Source organism: Polyodon spathula, chromosome 2 (genome assembly GCF_017654505.1).
Source record: "Polyodon spathula isolate WHYD16114869_AA chromosome 2, ASM1765450v1, whole genome shotgun sequence".
NCBI lineage: Eukaryota > Metazoa > Chordata > Actinopteri > Acipenseriformes > Polyodontidae > Polyodon > Polyodon spathula.
The window spans coordinates 34312985-34333385 of record NC_054535.1 but is presented as its reverse complement, the minus strand read 5'-3'; the positions used below and the strand labels follow the sequence as shown (position 1 = coordinate 34333385).

The 20401-nt window shown below is 37.1% G+C and overlaps 1 protein-coding gene across 2 annotated transcripts; it reads left to right on the top strand.

Moving 5' to 3' along the window:
• The first annotated feature begins 1326 nt into the window (after positions 1-1326).
• On the top strand, positions 1327-19160 carry LOC121295589 (AP-1 complex-associated regulatory protein-like). 2 transcript variants are annotated; one of them, XM_041220426.1, is made up of 10 exons: positions 1327-1613; positions 9300-9348; positions 11804-11830; positions 12342-12367; positions 12980-13076; positions 13515-13613; positions 14192-14253; positions 15982-16055; positions 16527-16643; positions 17940-19160. In XM_041220426.1, the coding sequence occupies exons 1-10, from the start codon at positions 1543-1545 to the stop codon at positions 18227-18229; spliced, it is 912 nt and encodes a 303-aa protein (XP_041076360.1). In that variant the 5' UTR covers positions 1327-1542; the 3' UTR covers positions 18230-19160. The 2 variants fall into 2 exon arrangements, with proteins under 2 accessions (XP_041076360.1, XP_041076369.1); XM_041220435.1 differs by lacking the exon at positions 13515-13613.
• Positions 19161-20401: the final 1241 nt, after the last annotated feature.

Sequence of the window (20401 nt, the reverse complement as noted above, 5' to 3'; positions counted from 1 at the left end):
TAGAGAATTTGGCAGTACGTCCCACCAGCCTCACAACCGCAGACCACGGGTAACCACGCCAGCCCAGGACCTCCACATCCGGCTTCTTCACCTGCGGGATCGTCTGACACCAGCCACTCGGACAGCTGATGAAACTGTGGGTTTGCACAACCAAAGAATTTCTACACAAATTGTCAGAAACCGTCTCATGGAAGCTCATCTGCGTACTCGTCATCCTTACCAGGTACTTGACCTGACTGCAGTTCGGCATCGTAACCGACTTCAGTGGGCAAATGCTCACCTTCTATGGCCACTGGCACGCTGTAGAAGTGTGCTTTTCACGAATGAATCCCGGTTTCAACTGTACCGGGCAGATGGCAGACAGCGTGTATGGCGTTGTGTGGGCGAGCGGTTTGCTGATGTCAGTGTTGTGAACAGAGTGCCCATGGTGGCAGTGGGGTTATGGTATAGGCAGGCATAAGTTACGGACAACGAACAGAATTGCATTTTATCAATGGCAATTTGAATGCACAGAGATACCGTGACGAGATCCTGAGGCCCACTGTCGTGCCATTCCTCCACCGCCATCACCTCATGTTTCAGCATGATAATGCACGGCTCCATGTCGCAAGGATCTGTACACAATTCCTGGAAGCTGAAAATGTCCCAGTTCTTCCATGGCCTGCATACTCACCAGACATGTCACCCATTGAGCATGTTTCGGATGCTCTGGATCGACGTGTACGACAGCGTGTTCCAGTTCCCGCCAATATCCAGCAACATCGCACAGCCATTGAAGAGGAGTAGGACAACATTCCACAGGCTACAATCAACAGCCTGATCAACTCTATGCGAAGATGTGTCACACTGCATGAGGCAAATGGTGATCACACCAGATACTGACAGAATCAGACATTCTTTTTCTAACTTGTAAGGGTTACGTTAACGTTACTGTATGCACAATGGGATGTTTGTGTTCCCAGACCACTGTAGCAATCCACACGCGTTTCCAGCAAAGTCTCCAAACAATAAGCCTATCTCTTCTCTGCTGGACTTTTGTCAATCAGCTGTTGTGAATGCTGCAGTACTGTATATACCGTATTATTTCGAATAAGCCCATCCGCGAATATTCGAGGGTGCGCTTCTGCTCCAAAACAGGCAGAAAACAGATTAAAACAAACACACTTCAATAAAACTATTTTAAAAAACACCCTATCGCCCGCGACAATCTGTGAAAATAAAATCCAATAAACAGATCTTGTGAAAGGTGTTTCTTATTTTAATAAAGTGGACGTATGCAGGAACTGACGTAAAGGACAAAAGGCGGTTCTTCCGGTGCTAGCCTTTGTCAAAGCGGAAGAGACATAGTCTCAATGTGGAGTTCTGTGTGTGAGGTGGTGCTATAGACGAGTTATAGCACTGTAGCAACACTATCAGTATGAAGAAAAGGCGATTCATGCAATAAATAAACCCGTTCCTCCTGCTCCAGCTCCATCTGTATGGATACGGCGTGTCGTTGCTCCAAGGTGTACCGTTGTGTTGTTCAGGTTTCGTCAGTATGCGATGGGGAATTGTTGGGCTCAATGTTGTGGGTTTTTCAGAAGGGAAACCAGCAGGATCCATAGAGGAGGGGGGTAAGAAAATGAATACTTTGCAGTTTGCTGTTGCTATAATGCGAAATCGTTTTGAAACAGATACTTCAGGTTTTCCATAGCGAGCCGTTATTAGTGTCAAAGTTTTAAGCCGGTATCAGCAAGACTGTAAGTCCCTATTTTTTTTTCTTCTTTTAAACTGACTTTTAATTTTAAACGTGCATCAATTCTGGTAATATATTAGAGTATTTTGAAAGCAATTCAAATATTAGTTGTAGTTACTTGTAAACTTTACATGAAGTTGCCATTGAAAGCCGACAGAAATGTCGTATACACTTGACATATAGTTATTTTAGGTAAACGCTAAGTACTATTGCTTTGCAGTACCTTGTAAATATTACTGTTGTAGTGAACTGCATATGATACTCTAGTCCTCCCTATGAAATATTGATCGTAGCCCAGCTGAAAATGATTGTGACACAATTATAAAACATAACAGTAAATACATTAAAACAGATTCGTTCGACAATTTTGCCTGTGCAATTGGAGCATGTTACCGTAGAAAGGGGGTAATTGGATTTGCTTATTTCTCTCTGGTAGAATAAATTATATTAAACCGTAATGGCAGCAGCCTGGTGTAGTGCCGGTGATGTCATCATGCATAGGGTACTGGAGGGAAACTCCCTTTATTCTTATTGAATATTAACACAGTACTGTATTTCTCTTATTTAAAGTGACACTTATGTATTGGTCTTTGTTGTTTTTATGTTAAGCCGTTCATTCTGTACAGTATAGATCTGTCAAGTGTCATTTGCAGTATTCATAGACTTGCTTTGTTGTTGAATTTTTTATTTATTTATTTATTTTTCATAAACTATACAATTTAACGGTAATTTACCAGTGCATAGTCTTGAAATATTGCAGAAGGAATATTGATTAACACAATGTAGCCATTGGCCCTGGTTTTAGAGAAGATCTTCTATATATTATTTCTGTATTGCTTGTTTTGTCTACACGTGTCAGAATGATCAGTAATCGTTTGATCATAAATTTGTCACAGACGGTCTTTCAGAATGGCCAAATTTTATCCTACACTGGTCCCTATAATTCTTGTGAACAGGGAGTAGACTTGTTTTTTGGGGGGGGGGGGGGGGGGGGGGATTTTAGTTGTTTTTAAGCATGTTTTCTTTTGTGCAAAAATATATAGTTTGGGTTAAGTGTTAAATTTACATATAATCATGTGTAGTATACTCTGTATAATGTATTCAATACTGTACAAATGACCTTCAATGAACCTGATTAGGGCAAGCAAGTGGTAAGCCTAGAGTAACTGTAAATTCATAATTATACTATACTAACATTTTTCTGTTGGTAAAACTTGTAATTGGACACACAATTATGTTTTTCTATATGCACCCTGTGCTTGAATTTGATAAATAAATAAATAAAACACACACACACTTTGGACCACATTTTCAAGAGATGCGACGTGGCAGCAGGGCGTGCACGATTCTTTTTGGGTGCAAGGACAGAGTTGCAGCTGCATCCGTTTTTCAATGTCAGAGTTGCACTGAAAATCTCGTTTTGAGTCGGTGCAAGTTTTTGTCTGAACTGTTTATTGTCATACAATACCTTTACCCAGTCACAAACTTGTAGATGCACCTTTCAATGTTGTCACCACACGGAATTCCATACTTTGACTGGTGAATGAGACCATTATCTTGCCGGGGGTATCGGGTACAAAGTGGTGTGCTTCCCTGGTGCCTGTGATGGCTAGATTGTCATCATACCTGGCATTAAGGCGAGGGTGGTTCTCTTCAACGTGTTCTTGAGAGACGAACATGACCTGCACAACGGTTACATGTCCTTTCGCCCATTCATACAGCTGGTAAGGAGTGAGAATGATTTTGCCATGAAGACTAGCTCATGTTGCTTTCGCCTTAATAGTACGTCCCACACCATCACACAGACTTTTTCTGTGTGATTTGGCAAAGTAGTGCCATTCTGCGGTAAAACCGAAGTCTTCCTCATGAAAGCTAAGGTTAGCAAAGTTTTTGCAATTCTTGTACTGCCTAGCATCTCCGTCACTGAAGTAATGTATGTTCCAAGTCAAGGACCTCCTTCTTGATCAAAAGCAATGACCTCCTTCTGAAATGCATACACTGTCGATGTAGAGTATTGCATTTCATTACTCATCACTGCAACACTCATGTGCTTAAGTTCACAGTCCCGACGGATGTAGAACACAAACGGATGGAGTGTTGCCTGAGAATTGTCTCAATGAAATCCTTGGGCAACGTCTTGGGTCACAAAACTATGATTTTGTGCAAAATCGAGCAGATGGGTGGCATGGTCATCCTTTCAGATCTTCTTTCAGGCACCTCCAGGAAGTTTTTAAAACACACCTAAGTGAGGTTTTGGTAGTTTCACATGTGTCACTGTAACAAAGAAATCTAAGTCCACATGCACGTTCATAAACCCTCGGCTTCAAACTAGTGCCACTGGAAGCACACCCTGTCACTTTTGTTACTCTAGATATAACCACAGACAATGCAAAATTGAAGAATAACACCAGTTCAGTTAAGACTATGTGGTACTTTAGCCTCGCCAAAGTGTCATAAAAAATGTTCGAATGCATGACAAATGCAACTTCAAAAATCCAAAATCTGCAGATACCAAAATGTTTTGCTTGGTTCTTGTAGATCTCATCAACATCTATCCAAAAATATCTTTGGGTGATATTTTTTGGAGCCCTCCCCTCCCCTCCCCCCCAACATGAGTTATTTAAGCCTGAACTTGATAGTAATACTAAAAATTCAATTTTCAGGAGGAGGTTACTGACCAGGCCCCTACCTGAAACCAAACGTGTTTCACAAAATGTGGAAGAGTGGTCCTTAAGGTTCCTCCAGCAATATACTAGGTTACAGATTTACACACAAACGCTATTTTTGAAAAAGTCAATTGTATTGACAGAGGGATGATGCTTGTCAACTTTGGAGTTAATGAACTAAACAGTGTTAAAATGAAGCAGTTTTAAATTTAAGAATGAAACGTAGGTCTTGTTTTACGAAAGAACACCATTTTGCCATATTTTGAATTCCACTGTCCCCAGGAGAACGCCTTCCAAATCAGGAGTTAGTTGGTTAAACGGTTTGCAAACAGAAGCAGTTTGATAGTAAATTTTATCGCAGCAACTTCTGCTTTGCAAATTTGAAGCGGGTTTGGTTGCCGATGATATATGCAAAGTTTCAGATCAATCGGTTCACCAGTTCCCAAGAAGATTTTGAAACGTTTTTGGTTGACGCAGGAGCGCAATTTTTGCATCTGAACTGTAATCTACACAGGATGATACCTGCCAAGTTTCATGTTGATTGGATACACCATGTGTGAGCAGGAGCAGTTTAAGGTTTTGGGAGGAAAAAATAACAAGTTTTTTTTTTTTAACAATAAGCTTCCCAAGCCAGCTTGGAAGCATAATAAACAGGCTATAGCAGATCTACGTTCAGAGTTAAAGGACTATCTGCAGAGTGCTACTGCCAGGAGCTGTGTCATACAGTGCATAACAAGGTGACTGCTGCCTTAACCTTTTACACAACCGGCTTTCCAAATACCAGCTGGGGATGTTTCTGAGATCTGCCAATCCTCAATGTTTAAATGCATCAGCCATGTAACGGCTGCTTTGGTTAAGAGGGCAAATAAATGCGGCTACACAGTTTAATGTAGTTAGAGTTTTCAGAAAGGACAAGACAAGTCTCCTCAGATGTATCATTCATAAAGATCAAACTTGATCCTTTTTATTTTGAGCGGGTGACTTTGCAAAGTCATCAATATTGATTCCCCTCCATGTACTGTACACTGACCGAAAGGATAGTGTTACACTTGTCTGTCTTCTGGTTTCAGACATGGCATAGATCTCGTGTTCCGATACCTACATGGTATTTGTGTTAAAGAATTGTCTGACATTCAGTTCATATTTGTGTTTGCTCCACTAGTGAACCACAGTACAGTAATTGAGACACAGTAGTGAATTGAACAAATTTTTTTATAAATAAGATAATTTCTGTCTTGCCCTTCTATTTTATCTTGTGTTGGCATACAGTATCTAAAAATATCTTTCCAGTATAGGCTGCCTAAATACAAAAATGGTACTTGCTCAGTTCTGCATTGATTGTCTAACAAGTCTGTATTCCGTAGCAAGCCAGACACACCTGGTATAGTATATGAACTTGTTAGCTGAGTTTGGCTGTTCCTCACCCAGTTTTATTCCTCCTACACAGCTGTTTCTGTTTCAGTTAATGATTGGTTTTTCAACCTACATATTGAATTGATGATCATTAGTACCTGGTATAATTGTTTAATCATACACCTGACTATATGCCTATAAAATCCCTGACTTTGTGCAAGTGTACCTAGAAGAATTGATGCTGTTTTGAAGGCAAAGGGTGGTCACACCAAATATGGATTTGATGTAGATTTTTCTTCTGTTCACTCACTTTGCATTTAGTTAATTGATAAATATAATCTATTAACATGTCTATTTTGAGTATTCTTACTATACAGCATTTTTTCACACCTGCCTAAAACTTTTGCACAGTACTGTGTGTGTGTGTGTGTATGTATGTATGTGTGTGTGTGTGTATATATATATATATATATATATATATATATATATATATATATATATATATATATATATATATATATATATATATATATATGTCACATTTTGTTGAATTACAAATAATGTATGCACAGTTTTTCAAAAAAACTTTTTTTTCTAATTCAAAGCTGTAGTGGTTAAAGTGAACGCTGTAATATGAGGAGGTTACATGTCAGCAAAACTTGCAAAGAAAATGTACAAAATGAAATTTACTGGTTGCATAAGTATTCAGCCCCTTAAGTCAGTACTTAGTAGAAGCACCTTGTGTAGCAATTGCTGCATGAGTCCTTTTGAATAGGCCTGTTATAGCTTTGCACAGTAGCATGGTGACATTTTTTGCCCATTTTTTCACAGGAAATTTGCACCAATTCTGCTAAGTTTGTTGGGAATTGCAGATGGACTACAATCTTCAAGTCTCTACATAAATTTTAGATTGGATTCAAGTCAGGATTGTGGCTACCCAAGAATATTAATTCCCATCTTGTTCAACCACTCCAGTGTGGCTTTGGCTTTCTGCTTCTGGTCATTGTCCTGCTGAAATGTGAATTCCCTCCCCAGATTTAGTCTGGGCTTTCTCAAACAGGTTTTCCTCAAGGATTCGCCTGTACTTTGCACCATCTATTCTCCCTTCCTATTCTGACAAGCTTTCCAGTCCCTGCTGAAGAGACGCATCCTCATAACATTATGCTGCCACCACCATTCTTGACAGTTGGGATGGTGTTAACTGGGTGATGTGCAGTGTTGGGCTTGTGCCAGACGTAACGCATGGAATTTAGACCGAAAAGTTCAATTTCACACAAGGATGTTCTTTTAGGCAAAGTGTTCTCTTATAAGGAGACTACTGTAATAATGTGTCTTCTGCTAAGGCTAGGATTTTCCATTAACACTTATATTCTAAGAATTTATAATAAAACACCTGGGCTGACCGAAGATTTGTGAGATTGATGGTTTAATCTGATGTGAGAATCATTAACCTTTTGTGGTCCATTTATCGAGCGCCTGCCAGGCATGTCAGGTCCAATTTATTTTAACACGCGCTGCTTATTTTACACACGCTGTTTAAAATTATTTTATTCAAAGTAAAACCGGTTTAAAAGGCACTGCATATCAACAGGACACTCAATACTCCCCCGCCCCACCCCTTGTTCGCTGTATTTATCACATATCTCTTGATCACTCGTTTTATGAGCAAACATGTGATCCAAGTTATTATTTTATTACTATAACATCTGAAAAAGTTTGGCAAATGTCTGCGATATTTTGTGAGCACTGGGTGCGGAAGCAGCTATCTTGTTTGTTTATGTCCATGTTATGTCTGTGGTGAAGGGACTATGTGTATTGTTCAGATCCACCCCTTTTTTTTGGCTCCTATCAGTCTCACTCAGGCATTGAAAGGTTTTCTTATTTTTTTCCAGAGAAAAAAATGACTAGAACTTGACATCTTTTGATGATGTAGGACAGGACCACAAAGTGTTAAAACAACGGATTACTCCCAGTAATTGACCAGAATAGTAGATACTGTATAAGTGATGTAGTTGTATCAGAGTAAATTCTGCATGCTAGTATATTTATTTAAGTATTTATTTGATTTTTTTTCTTATTTTTATTCCTGTCATTTGGAATGCATGTTAATTTTACCCCCCATACAAAATGTATGGTGTACTAGTGCATTTTTAGTTTAAACAACAATTGTTTGGAATAACATTTCATATTTGTGACAACATCTTGTATAAAGTGCATTTTATACTGTATGTGCAGATTGATTGTACCAACAGTATACATTTATAGTTTGATACTATATACATATAGTTGCCATGATTACAACTTTGTCAATTAAGAGTTAAACTATTCATTTATTTGTGTTTACAGTTGTTGCTGTCCCCTGGCAATGGGTATAAGTTATACTTTTCATCTATTAATGAAATTGACATTCCTTAACATTAGCTATGGAGGGCATTGTAATAGGAGTCATGATGGTGTTCTGTGTTTGTCTGAGTCATGTGATTTACTTGAGACAGTGAAAGCAACTTTGGAACATCATTTTAATGAGTCAACACTACACATGAGCAGTTATAAGATGCTTTGCTACACTTTGGACACAGGTCATGGTGAGGACAACTGATTGATTTTTTTTTTTTTTGTAAGTTAGGGGGGACCGCTTGTTGAACAAGCGGATCTGCCCATCTACACACATGACTTCTGCTTGGTCTAGTGATTTATACTTTTTGTTGGTATAGACCAATTTAACAGCATGTGTTTAAATACTGGGGAATATTGAGGAATATAATATAATATGGAATATAAGCCTTCATGATAACTTTAACAAAGAAACTGATACTGCTTATTAGATATGCTCTTCATACATGTGTTGCCACACATTGATGCGACATCTTCATTGAGCAGGATTTATTTATTTACAGTAGAACCCCGGAGTTATGCACACCAAACTTACAAACTGACTGGTCTACCGAACACGCCACTTTCAACCGGAAATATGCAATCACTCAACCGTGCGTGCAGTGCAGCCAGATAGGCGCTCATAAGCGCCATGCTGGTCACAGAGAAGGCAAAATTACTGAACCAATAAATATATCCAGAAAGGTGAGGCAGATTTCAAAGACAGTATCGGACAGGCAATTTTACTAGGAACATTTTAGTTTTGAATAAAGCACTTTTGTTTTTTTTCTAAGCCAAAGGAGCTGTTAACCCAGGTTTTCATGGGTGTTTGTTTTTACTACAATTACAACTTAAATGTTGCCTTTTTTCCCCATTTATAGTACTTTATAGTATTTATAGCAGTTTTAAAGACTTTTGAGCCATAACAATAAGAGTATTGTATTACTGTACTGTATCCTTGTATTCGCCAGATTGAGGGTGTAGATAGCAGGTGTCCACATTTTAATAAAACCATTTTCAGAGTTACGGACATTTCAGACTTATGAACAACCTCTATTCCCAAGGTGTTCGGAACTCCAAGGATCTTCTTTGTTTGAAATCTCAACATACAGTATGGCAGAATGTAATGTTAAATATTGTCAATGTCCAGTAACCTATTGTCTCTATTGCAGTTCCAAATACTTTCGAACCAATACTACTGGAGAACACTTTACCATAGAGGTATGGTATTTTTACATTTATATATGTATTTAAAGTCAGTCACCACCACTTTTAATTCTGTGTACTGTAGAATTGTATTTAAACACTGTTGTGTGTATGTAGCTCCAAGCCTCCTGATTTGAGTAACTCATTTCTTTATTTCACTGTTTTGTATTTTTGTTAGAGGGGTCATGCACCGTAAACACATCTTTCTGGGTGTCATTCCAACAGCTTGGCTTTTCTATCAGTGGATGTTTGCAGAACATTTCAATTGTACTACACAGTTTAGCATCTGTTTCACCCATTGTTCTAAGGCGTATCAGCAATTTTGTCAAATATTATGAAATGTGTGGAAAAAGAAACACAAGCAATATCCTATTTTAGACCAATTAAGGGTACATTTTGAATTTCGAAGGTTCAGAACACATAACTGATGGAAGGTTCGAACCTTCGATGGTACAAATTTGCATAATTTACTGGTGACGTCACCATAGCTACTTGTTTGTATTGGATTGAAAATCCTATTTTACAGGTAATCCATATTAATGAAATACAACAGCCACATGTAGTTTAAAAATAAGTTGTATAGAACAGTAATCCTGTTTTTATAATTTAAATATAAAAATACGTGTTGTTTATTTACACATAATTGATGCTGCTTGCGAGTAATCTTAAAGACTTTCAGAAAACAAGAAATCACTTCACACTTTGGTACTACTGAATATCCTACAATTATAGGTTTAATGTTATGGATAAAAAACATCAACGTGTTTAAATCTGGTATGAACCAAAACCTTTAGGCAGAAAGTCTGAATTGCTACAGTGTTGCTGTACAATCTGGCCAACTGACAGTGGTAGCCACTGTCAGTGTGGTAACGCAGAGAATGTCACATCTTTGCCATCCTGTTTTTTCTGACTAGCTTTGAATCGGCTGCACTTCATTCGTCCTGCCAACATGTGCATGCAGAAAATACATTAAACAAAACAGCGCTGTGGACGTAAAGACTAAGCTTTTAAAGACAGTCGTGCATTTTGCCAGGGCGTAGCTAAACTGAAAATGCTTAGGAGTTATGTTCTGACACAAATCAGTTGTTCACACTCGTTGAAACACGGGAAGTTAGGTTGTTGCTTCTGCAGTTGAACTTTCTTCAGTGTATTTCTTACAGTATGTCCTTATCACATCAGCTAGGATATAACTCACTTTAATGTATATTTTTAGTAAGAGTTTTAAATCTCTAATACAATATGTCCACATGGTTATATAGCAAAAACATCAGAACCTTCATCTGTCAAACTTTTGAAAACTTGAAAACTCTTAAACTTTTTAGAGCCTAATTTTGATTTAAAAAAAACATAGCATTTTGAAACTGTTCATGGCAAACAACACTTTTTTTTTTTTTTTTTTTTTTTTTTTTTTATAATAACACTTCAGTTATCACACTGCACTTAATATCAGACAAATTTATAAGCCATTCAACTGTTTTGCACCCCACTTAATATCATTTCTGCGTAATTTTCTAGTCATGCAGTGACTGCTGGCTGTGAAGCTTCTGTTCTCACAGTATTTAGTTTCAAATTAAACTGGGAAAGTGTTGGAAAGAAAGATTTGGACAAAAGCTGAAATAATTGCTCTATCAGACCAATGAGAACATTTAACTTTGGGAAATGACCTGCATAGAAATAGGTTGTTTTTGGAGCATTTATTTTTTCATAAAATTATTACTAGTATGTTATTGTAAATGGTATAGTTATACTGTCCAAAGGAAAAAACAAAAATTAAAGCAGAGTCAAAGGTCTCAATAATAATAATAATAATAATAATAATAATAATAATAATAATAATAATAATAAATAATAATAATAATAATAATAATGGTTTTTAAAAAGATAAAGACCAAAAAATAAATTTTTAGCAAACACTACTGATATTTATGTATTTAGTTGTAAAAGTAAATGTGCAATTTGAACGATGAAGCATTAAGCAACAGGTATATTGAACTTATCTCTTTAGTCGTGAATAGTTTGAAATGTTAGGTTATTTTAATATATTTAATTAAGATCAGGATTTCGAACATGTAACATTGAACTTTATGTGCATTGGTCCACATCTACTGTACTGTTTCGTTAGATTTCGTTGATCAAATTATAACATGCTATTTTTGCTTTTAGAATATGGCCTATAGCAACCCTGATCTTCACCGTGTGACACCTGCTGGTGAAATATATTTTAGTAGTGACCTGTGCCCAAAATAGTTTCATAATACCCTCTGGTGCTCAGGAGATGCAGGACAGGTTAACTAGCTGCATATCGCATTGACCTCAATTTTACTGTAGCGCATAACACGCCATACTTTGCCATTTTTATAGCTGGCCATGGCTACCACTGTATCATAATACTTGAATTTGTTTTAGTACTTTCTTTTGCCAGTCTATCAGTAGTCATGCTAATTAAATATTGTTCTCCTTCTCTTTGCAGTTTGAGAATCTCGTAGAGAGCGATGAGGTAGGTGTTTTCTCCAGGGATTGAACAAGTACCCCTGTTTCAATTCTAAAGGCATTTAAATAGATGTACTATCTGTATAGTTTAACAATGTGTATGGTCATTTACTGTAAATAACAAAGCAGTGAAGAGGAGGGTCTCGGATTTAGACTCATCAGGAATTGTGCGTACTGGGCATGTTAAGTACGTGCTCAGAGCAGCTCGCTGAAAGAACCCACGTAACAGCATGCTGTTCCACTCCTAAGTAGCTCTGAGAACACAACAGAGCAGGTTTCATCAGTGATCTGAGTGAGTGGAAAAATTCTCGCCTTGAGCCGCTCTGTTACTTAACATGACCGCTGTTTCTGTAAGTTTTCTTGTTTGGGTGCTTGTTAGCTACTGATGTGATCACTGATTAGTGATTGTCAATAGTTTCCACACCAATGGTAACAGTGTACTGTAGGCAGTATGTAGAAACACTTAAACTGAATGTCAGAGTAAATTACATCATTTTAACTTTTTTTTTTTTTGACAGGATGAGAGCCAAGGAAGCAGCCAAAGGTTTGTGTGAGAATATGGTATAATTGGATTGTATTTAAAGAAACTCAAAAAAGCCCAACTGAGATACTACATTTTGTGTTTCAATACTCCCTGTTTTTCAGATGAATAGACTTTTTTTATAACATTTGTAATAATGCGCCAGGAAAGTACAATCACAGTTCATGAGATGGCTCTGGCTACTTATACATTAAGAGATCTAGTCTGTGTTGCATATGTCTGTGTGGTGAAAGGGAGAACTGAAGAGCAGTTTCTGAACGCTGGTCAATGCTGCACACTTCTCTAACTAGGTCTGGGATAAATAAATGTTAGTGCAGTCTAGAAAAAACACTCATTTTAAGATGGTACGTAATACCAAGAGAAACATTTCAAAACCTAAAATAAACAACTCCCTTATTAGAATATTGTTTTTATTTTTGTCTCCTCCATTCACTACACTTTTTTGCTTAACTATATCAAAGTGAATACAACACAACAATTAAGTGGTTGTAAACATCACACACGTCTAAAGGGATAGTAAAACTATGAAAGTCATTTAAAGCTATTTAATAAAATGAGAAGGAAAATGTCTTCTTCAAGCTTTTACAGCTCACTGAATTGTTCTCTTTTTCTTAGACCGCTAAGTGAAGAAGAAATTGGACATCTTAAAGAAAAACGGTATAATGCAATCACAGAAAATCAGAAGACAGCAGACGAAAAGCTTCACTTGGAGGTACTTTTTTGTTAGAAGGGATACAGCTTTACATGGCTTCTCAGAAATATATTATCTCGTACCATGTAAACTTGGTTATAGCCATATGGGAAAACATATGAAATAATTCAACTGAAGCAAAAATATACCACATTCTATATAAATAGTTGTCATTATCTGCATATTCCATAATAAATTAAACCACTCATAGTTTTTCTTAATTCTTGTTTTGTCAAAAATGTTATGTGGCATTTCAGTATTTCAGATCAAAACTGACACTTGGACTACTGAATGCCAGCCTGATTTAACATCAAGCCCATCTGGCAGGCTTTTCTGTTATTTTGTTTCGTTTTTACATAACCATATTTCTACATTTTGAGTTGCTTTCTTTTCATTTTGCTTTTTCAGCTAGAGAGGATTCTGATTTTGTTAACCCCTTATTGTTTTGTTTATGCACAGTTAGCTGCACAGGAGGAGAAGTTAAGGATAGAAGAGGAGGCTTTTTATGCTGCTCAGCGCGAAGCTGCCAGGGCAGCAATACAGAGCAAGCTTCTGGAGGTGAGGGGATTCAGAACGCCCCGTTATCTATCAGTTTCACACTCCAGTCTGTCAGTGCCTTTTACCTTTTGATTTGGAGTCTTGTGCTTACAAGAGCCCTTGCCTCTCAAGCTGTGTCACACTTGAGTCCAAAGTCTTATTCCACTAGATTAAAATGTAAATAAAATGAACACAAACAAACAGAGTTAGGTTTTTTTTTTAAATATATAGATCTAGAGCTATTGCTGTCATTCACGCCTTCATTTTCTTAATTTTGGTTTTGCAATTTGTTTCCTTTTATTTTAAACCTGCATTCAGTCATTACTTGTCATTTGAATGTGATTGCCACGTTTTGACCTTTTAATTAGACCTAGTTTTAGTTGGTCCTTTTTAATACTTTGCTTCAACTAGCTTCACGAATATGTGTTTTCTTTGGTTCTAGCGTCTACAGTTTGCTGGTCCCTGTTTTCACAATTGAGATAAAGCTTTAAACGAAATGCTTGTTTCAAGTGGGGGACCAGCACACTGTAGTTGTCCCTAGTTCTGCACACGTATGCATGTCGTTGTGTATTGTAAGTGCTTTTTTTGTTTGGAAGCAGCATAGGCTCCACAAGATGAAACAGAGGCCGCAACTTGCAGGGAGCGGAGATTACCAAAAAAGGTAAGCTGTCTTCAATAGTTTACAGGAGGGCTTGGGAAGCTGTTGTTTTAGGCTATTGTATGCAGAGTTGTGTGAAATATTTTTTTCATCATATGCACTGGCTGCACAATTCGATATTTAGTTTTGGTTATGTGAAGGGGAATAACTTGTGTGTTTCAGTAATTACAACAAAATAGTTCCATAATGTCCTTTTCTATGCACATCTATCCATTTTATACAGGGGTCTCAAATGTGCAGTTTTGGGAAAAAAAAAAAAAAAAAAAAAAAAACATAACATAAACATGCCTTTTCATTTCAGTACTTGATATCTGCACTAAGTTAAAGAAAACTGTTCACAAACCACTCTTAGACTGTATTGTACTTTTCTGGATCATTTCACTTAGAGGATGAAATTGTCCCCACCCCTTCACTGGCTTCTTGCCTGTCAGTAACCAATCGGCTGCTTCTCCAATTGACTACATGCTTTCAGCCAGCAACATGCTTTGAACAAGACACTGCTGAGGTGAAATGACTGGGAAGTACAAACATAGCCCATGAATTACGCATATAAACTGATCACTTCCTTAACCGAAATTAGAACCATGAGTCGTGTTAAAATTAAAATTCAGGTGTGCTGTAACATCTGTTTATTTTAAAACTGCACATTTGAGCCCTGTGTAGCTACTGAAAGTGCAAAATGGCAAAGATTTATGGAATTATTGTTAGTTACAATTAATTGGAATTGTTGTAACAACTGTCTGGGCTGGAGTGTCTCTCGTTGTGCACCACTGCTTTGAAGGGTGCAAGGTTGTGAGGAAAAGAAAGGATGGCCCTCCATGCATTGTTTATGTTCTCTTTTTGGCCACTGAGTGCCACTGTGGCTCCCTAAATTGGTCAAAGTGTATTCCTACCACATCTATGAGTCTTGTTTAAGGAAATGTGCTAGTAAAAGTTTAGAACACAAAGCATTATATTAAAAATGAAATCTGTAAAACACTAAGCTTTAATCTATCACAGGTTGAAATAAATATTTAACATAACATTTTTAGTTGCACAGTCAATTAGTCTGAATCAAATGCATCCTCATGTCAGTTTTTATTGAAGCTACAGTAACACTGAAATCTAATTTCAATTATAGTACTCCACATTTAAAATTACTATGCATTTTATTGAAAGTACAGCTGTAAGTGAACTTTTAAAATGTGTATATTGCAAGTGAACTGCGCTTGAACCGTGCGTATCCCATTCTGACAACAGGCATTTTTAAACCACAAAGCAAGGCGTCCTCAACATCAGGGTGTTGAGCATCATCCACCACTTTCAAAACCTCCACTTTTGTTTGCAAGGGTAGTGAACGTTTTTGTGCTGCTACATGGAAATGGTATTGATGTGTGAGCACTGCCAACTCGAAATGCATCATAGGATCAGTAGTTCCAAAACACCACTGAAATACAGAACAGAGGCACTCATCTGGATGCAACTAAAAACATTTCCCAATATTCTTTGCACTCAGCTGTTCGAACTAAAGCAATTTAGTTTTATTCCAATTTCTCTGCCTTAGTGGGGGCTCCAAAATAATTCTCACTAACAGGAAATTTGTGTTAAGTGAATTCGTATTCTAAGAAGTAATTTAAAATAAGCAACTGATAAGTTTGTCTGGGACCATGTAGAAAATGTAACAAGATTGACTCTATATCCTGACATCAGGCCTCTTTCTGTGTAACATTTTACAATGTACTTTCCATGCAGTTTAGCAGCAGGGGAGGATTTTGAAACCTATCTGCGGAATGTAAAGACTCGGTCAGAAGCCTTCAGGAGCAGTAGTAAGTCACTCATCTTATGTATCTGTTTCTAGGAAGAGTGAATATTAAGAGCTTATGGCCCTGGGTGACAGAACTAATCCTGTTTTAGTTTAAATTTACAAATACTATATTTGATAGTTATAACTTGCATGAAGAAATCAATCAATTACCATTACAGTTTTTTCCCAATTTCAGTTCATCTTATCCTGCGTACAGATGTCATCCTGTGAATGGAACATATGACAGTAATGGTTAAATGTATTATATGTAATAGTAGTTCCGGAGTACAGTGTGTGTTTTTGTGACTTACAATACATTAATATGGTGGTGGGGGTTCATTTTGAGCAGCCAGAACCACCCTGACTGCACCTCTCTTGTACAACTAGACACCCTACACAATGTATTCACTTGCAATATCAAACCTAAAATAAAATTTTCTCGGTTCGTATGAATGTACCTGTAATTACAAATCATATTTATTGTTTCTCTCAGGAGCCACCTCTGAGACAAATATGACTCCAAACACAGAAAGCAGCTGTGACTTTACAAGCAAAACCAGGTCCACTAATGATGACACATCGCTGGACCTGGAGTGGGAGGACGAAGAAGGTAAACTGAACATTTGATTTTGTTTGTTAATTTAGTGTTTTTTTTTGTTTTGTTTTGTTTTGTTTTTTTTAAAAATAATTTTAGACCAATTGCTCATACATGTCTACATCACTTAGTGTCTTCTAATATTTGACACTGTATTTCGTGTTAGTCTTTAGTAATTTTTTTATAATCCTTTGTACAACCAAAGACAAGGTTTTCAGCTTCTGCAGGGGTGACATCAGACCAGAAACACAAAACCAGAAATGGCGCAAAACTGAGACGCTATGGCGCTCCATGCGTTTATTAAATAATAGAAACATAAACAGTTTTACAAAACAAAACAAACAGACTCGCAAAACAAAGGGCACGTTGGCCAAAAGTACCGTGCTGGTGTAGACACAGCACGTTTTAGAAATTGTTTTCTGTTCACTTTAAAGTTTCACTTTCCTTCACCCCCTGGCTTGTTCCGCCTCTCGATTACACTCATCACCGTGCAGCCAAAGCTGCAGGTCTTTATATTGGTGGCTGAGGGATTAACTGGCTAACAATTCTGTTATCCCTCGGTCACATTGTGCACGGATTTACTAAGTCTGCGTGACTGTCAGCCAGTTAGATAATCAGTAGCTGACAGTCATGCATTCTCACAAGGTATTTTAAATAATAAATAATACAAAACAATACCATGGCAGACAGCATTTCACTTGTCCAGCCAAACAACAATAAAATACGAATAACACAGCTTGTTGCTGTCATGATGATAATAATAATAATAATAATAATAATAATAATAATAATAATAATAATAATAATAATAATAATAGTGCATATGCATGGATGGATGGATGAGGGACACTCCGCCACAGTTCCCCATCCAATTACTGACGAAACCTAACCGTGGCTCGCTTCAGAGGTCTATGCGAGTCCCAATGATTCAGGATATATAATCCTAATTTAGCAACAGTAAAAATAACACTATTTCTCAGCAGGTTAAGTCTCTGATTTTATTCTAAATTTAAATCTTCAGAAATGAAAAGCTAGAATGGTGCTACATTTTAACACCTTTTAAAGTTTGTCTAGTTGATCATATGAAATAAATCAGTATTATTCATTTTCACGCCCAGCTTTATGTACTTATTTACAAATAATGACATACCCCTATTACTGGGGATGCTTTGTTTTTGTTCACTAAGACTCCAATTTCTAGTTTTTGTGAAGTTTACACAAGTTGAATATTATTACTGATTGCATATGTAAGTGTAGTGACTGTCCGTGCCTATTGTGATCAGTTTTTTAACTTGGATTACTTGTTTTAAGGGATGAACACAATGATTCCAGTGAAGGAGCGATCTAAAACTGAGGAGGACTTACTCCGAGCAACACTGAGACCCAGCGATAGGAGAACAAGCAGTAATCCCACATCAGCCTCCGACGATTCCAATGGACTGGAGTGGGAAAACGATTTTGTTGGCACCCAGATTGATGACAATGGCAATTCTGAATATGCAGGGTTTGTGAACCCAGTTTTAGAACTCTCCTCCTCCTCCTCCTCCTCCTCCTCCTCCAGCGACTTGCAAAAGATTGACAACAACCAGCAAGATAGATAGTGTAAACCGACATGAGTTGTTTGAAGTGCAACCAAACTGGTAAACTTTTGTCCTTCTGGTCGGGTTTTTTCTTTCTTAAGCCTGTCCTGTTTTGCCTTTTTGGAATTACCGGGTCTGCTAAACTAAGTGCAATTTGGGGTTTCGACCATCTGCCGTGGTTGACAAAATGAAGCTTTCGTGTAATGACCCAATTTCATACTCCTACATTTTCTAGTGATATCCAGAGAGCACACCAACCTGAATCCTGCATGTACTGGAGTTTCATTTTGGTTGGTGAGAAATTACTGTAAAATTGGGGGGAAGGTAGGGGTGGGTGGCTCGTGTCCTTTGATGCATTAACACTGATGTATTATCTGATGTATAGCACATAGAATCAGATTAAGGATTTTGTGGTTTTTATAATATGAAAATATTCCTGTTTTTTTTGTTCCTCGTTCAAATCCCCCCCCCCCCCCTCCCCACCACCCCCAGGAAAATCCAAATCATACTACTTCAAATATAAAACATTTCAACTGTAGATCTGGAAGTGTTTTATAAATAGCTTTAATGCAGGGAAGACAATGTATATATGATTACAGAAACATGATTTTTCAAACTTTGTATCTATTCCAGTGCTACTTAACCTTAAATCATTGACTTCATTGATGTGAAAACACTTGAATTGTCAAGATGGTTTCTGTAAATATTTGTCCAGCCTTACCATTAAAGCAAAACATTTTAAATTGTTCACTAACATGCCTTGGTACCCTTATGTTTAAGTTAAAGGTGTGACAAAGAATGTGTTTTGTTTTAGCTAATCAAACAGGCATGCTGTGAGACATAAAGCAAATTTGTTTTTAGCTGTGCTGCTTCTCCTTCACTGTTAGTGTATGTTATTTTTTTACTGAATAGTTTTTTGCAACCAGATTAAAACAAAAGATTCTTCATCCAATTCTGTGCATGTATGTTTATTGACGTACTGTAACTATTACTAGGATTACAATTGAAACATACAATCTAGTTTACACAAAGGGTAAGCTGAAAATCCATCCAGGGGGTGTGCTATTCCTATCGCCAGATGCCCGGGACAACAAGATTTGTCTGAGGGAAACAAGTTTTACCGTTACACTTTATTTTCTAGCAACAGAATGTTGCGACAAAAGAAGAGAAAAAGAACTTGTCCAACAGGCAATGTTGGACAAGTTCTTTTTCTCTTCTTTTGTCGCAACATTCTGTTGCTAGAAAAACTCGTAGATTTCTAGGGCGTCGTGCAAGGTCCTGAAAAACTCAACTGCAGAAGTCTTGTACATCCAAATGAAAATTAAAACTAAAAAACAAAATGTGTAACTCTAAACCTCAAAGCAAAAATATACACAGAGTACACAAATGTATATTTAATTAACACACAGTAACAAATGTATTTAAATTAATTTAATAATACTACAGTGTTACATTGCCTTTGTCTACAGGTGGAGCCCAGTAAAGTCTGAGTAGGAAGAATATGTAACATAATAAAAATGACAAAAACCTTTGAACTATTTTATATGTAACTTAATCTCGAGTGGTTGGCAAAAGGTTTGCACGTTTTAGACTTAATTATTCTTAATACAACTTTGCACTGTGAGACCGGCAGCACAATGCCCACTGAAATGCCCACAAAACAAAATGATTTCAATGGCCATATAGGAAACCAAAATGTTTTAAACAAGTGTCAGCACCATTCTTCTGGGTAATGTAGTTTTAGAAACCAATTGTTTAACCCTTCCTCTATCTGTTTGAGGTCTGACTGACATAACGTGACTTTCGTCTTTGTATCAGGACAAATATCCACCGAAAGTACACTGTAGTATACCTTTCTAAACAGCCGAGGATCTGAAGATTATTAAGAGAATAACATTTTCAATCTATAATGAAATATACCCTATGATTACCTAGTTTTGAATGTGTTGTGTTTGTTTTTTTTTTTTTTTTTTTTTTTTTTTTTTAAATGTACTGGAATTCATTTTTCTTTAGAAATGTCTCTAAGTGTAATTTAGTAACCTCCTACCTAAAAAAACTGTAAAAGTATCAGTGGTAGCCACAACTCTCAGGAAGTAATATCAGAAATGTTATAGATTCTTTGTCTGGGTTTCATGTTACACCAAACTGTTTCAACGGTGCTAATAGTGAAGTAGTACACCATCAGATCTGTCA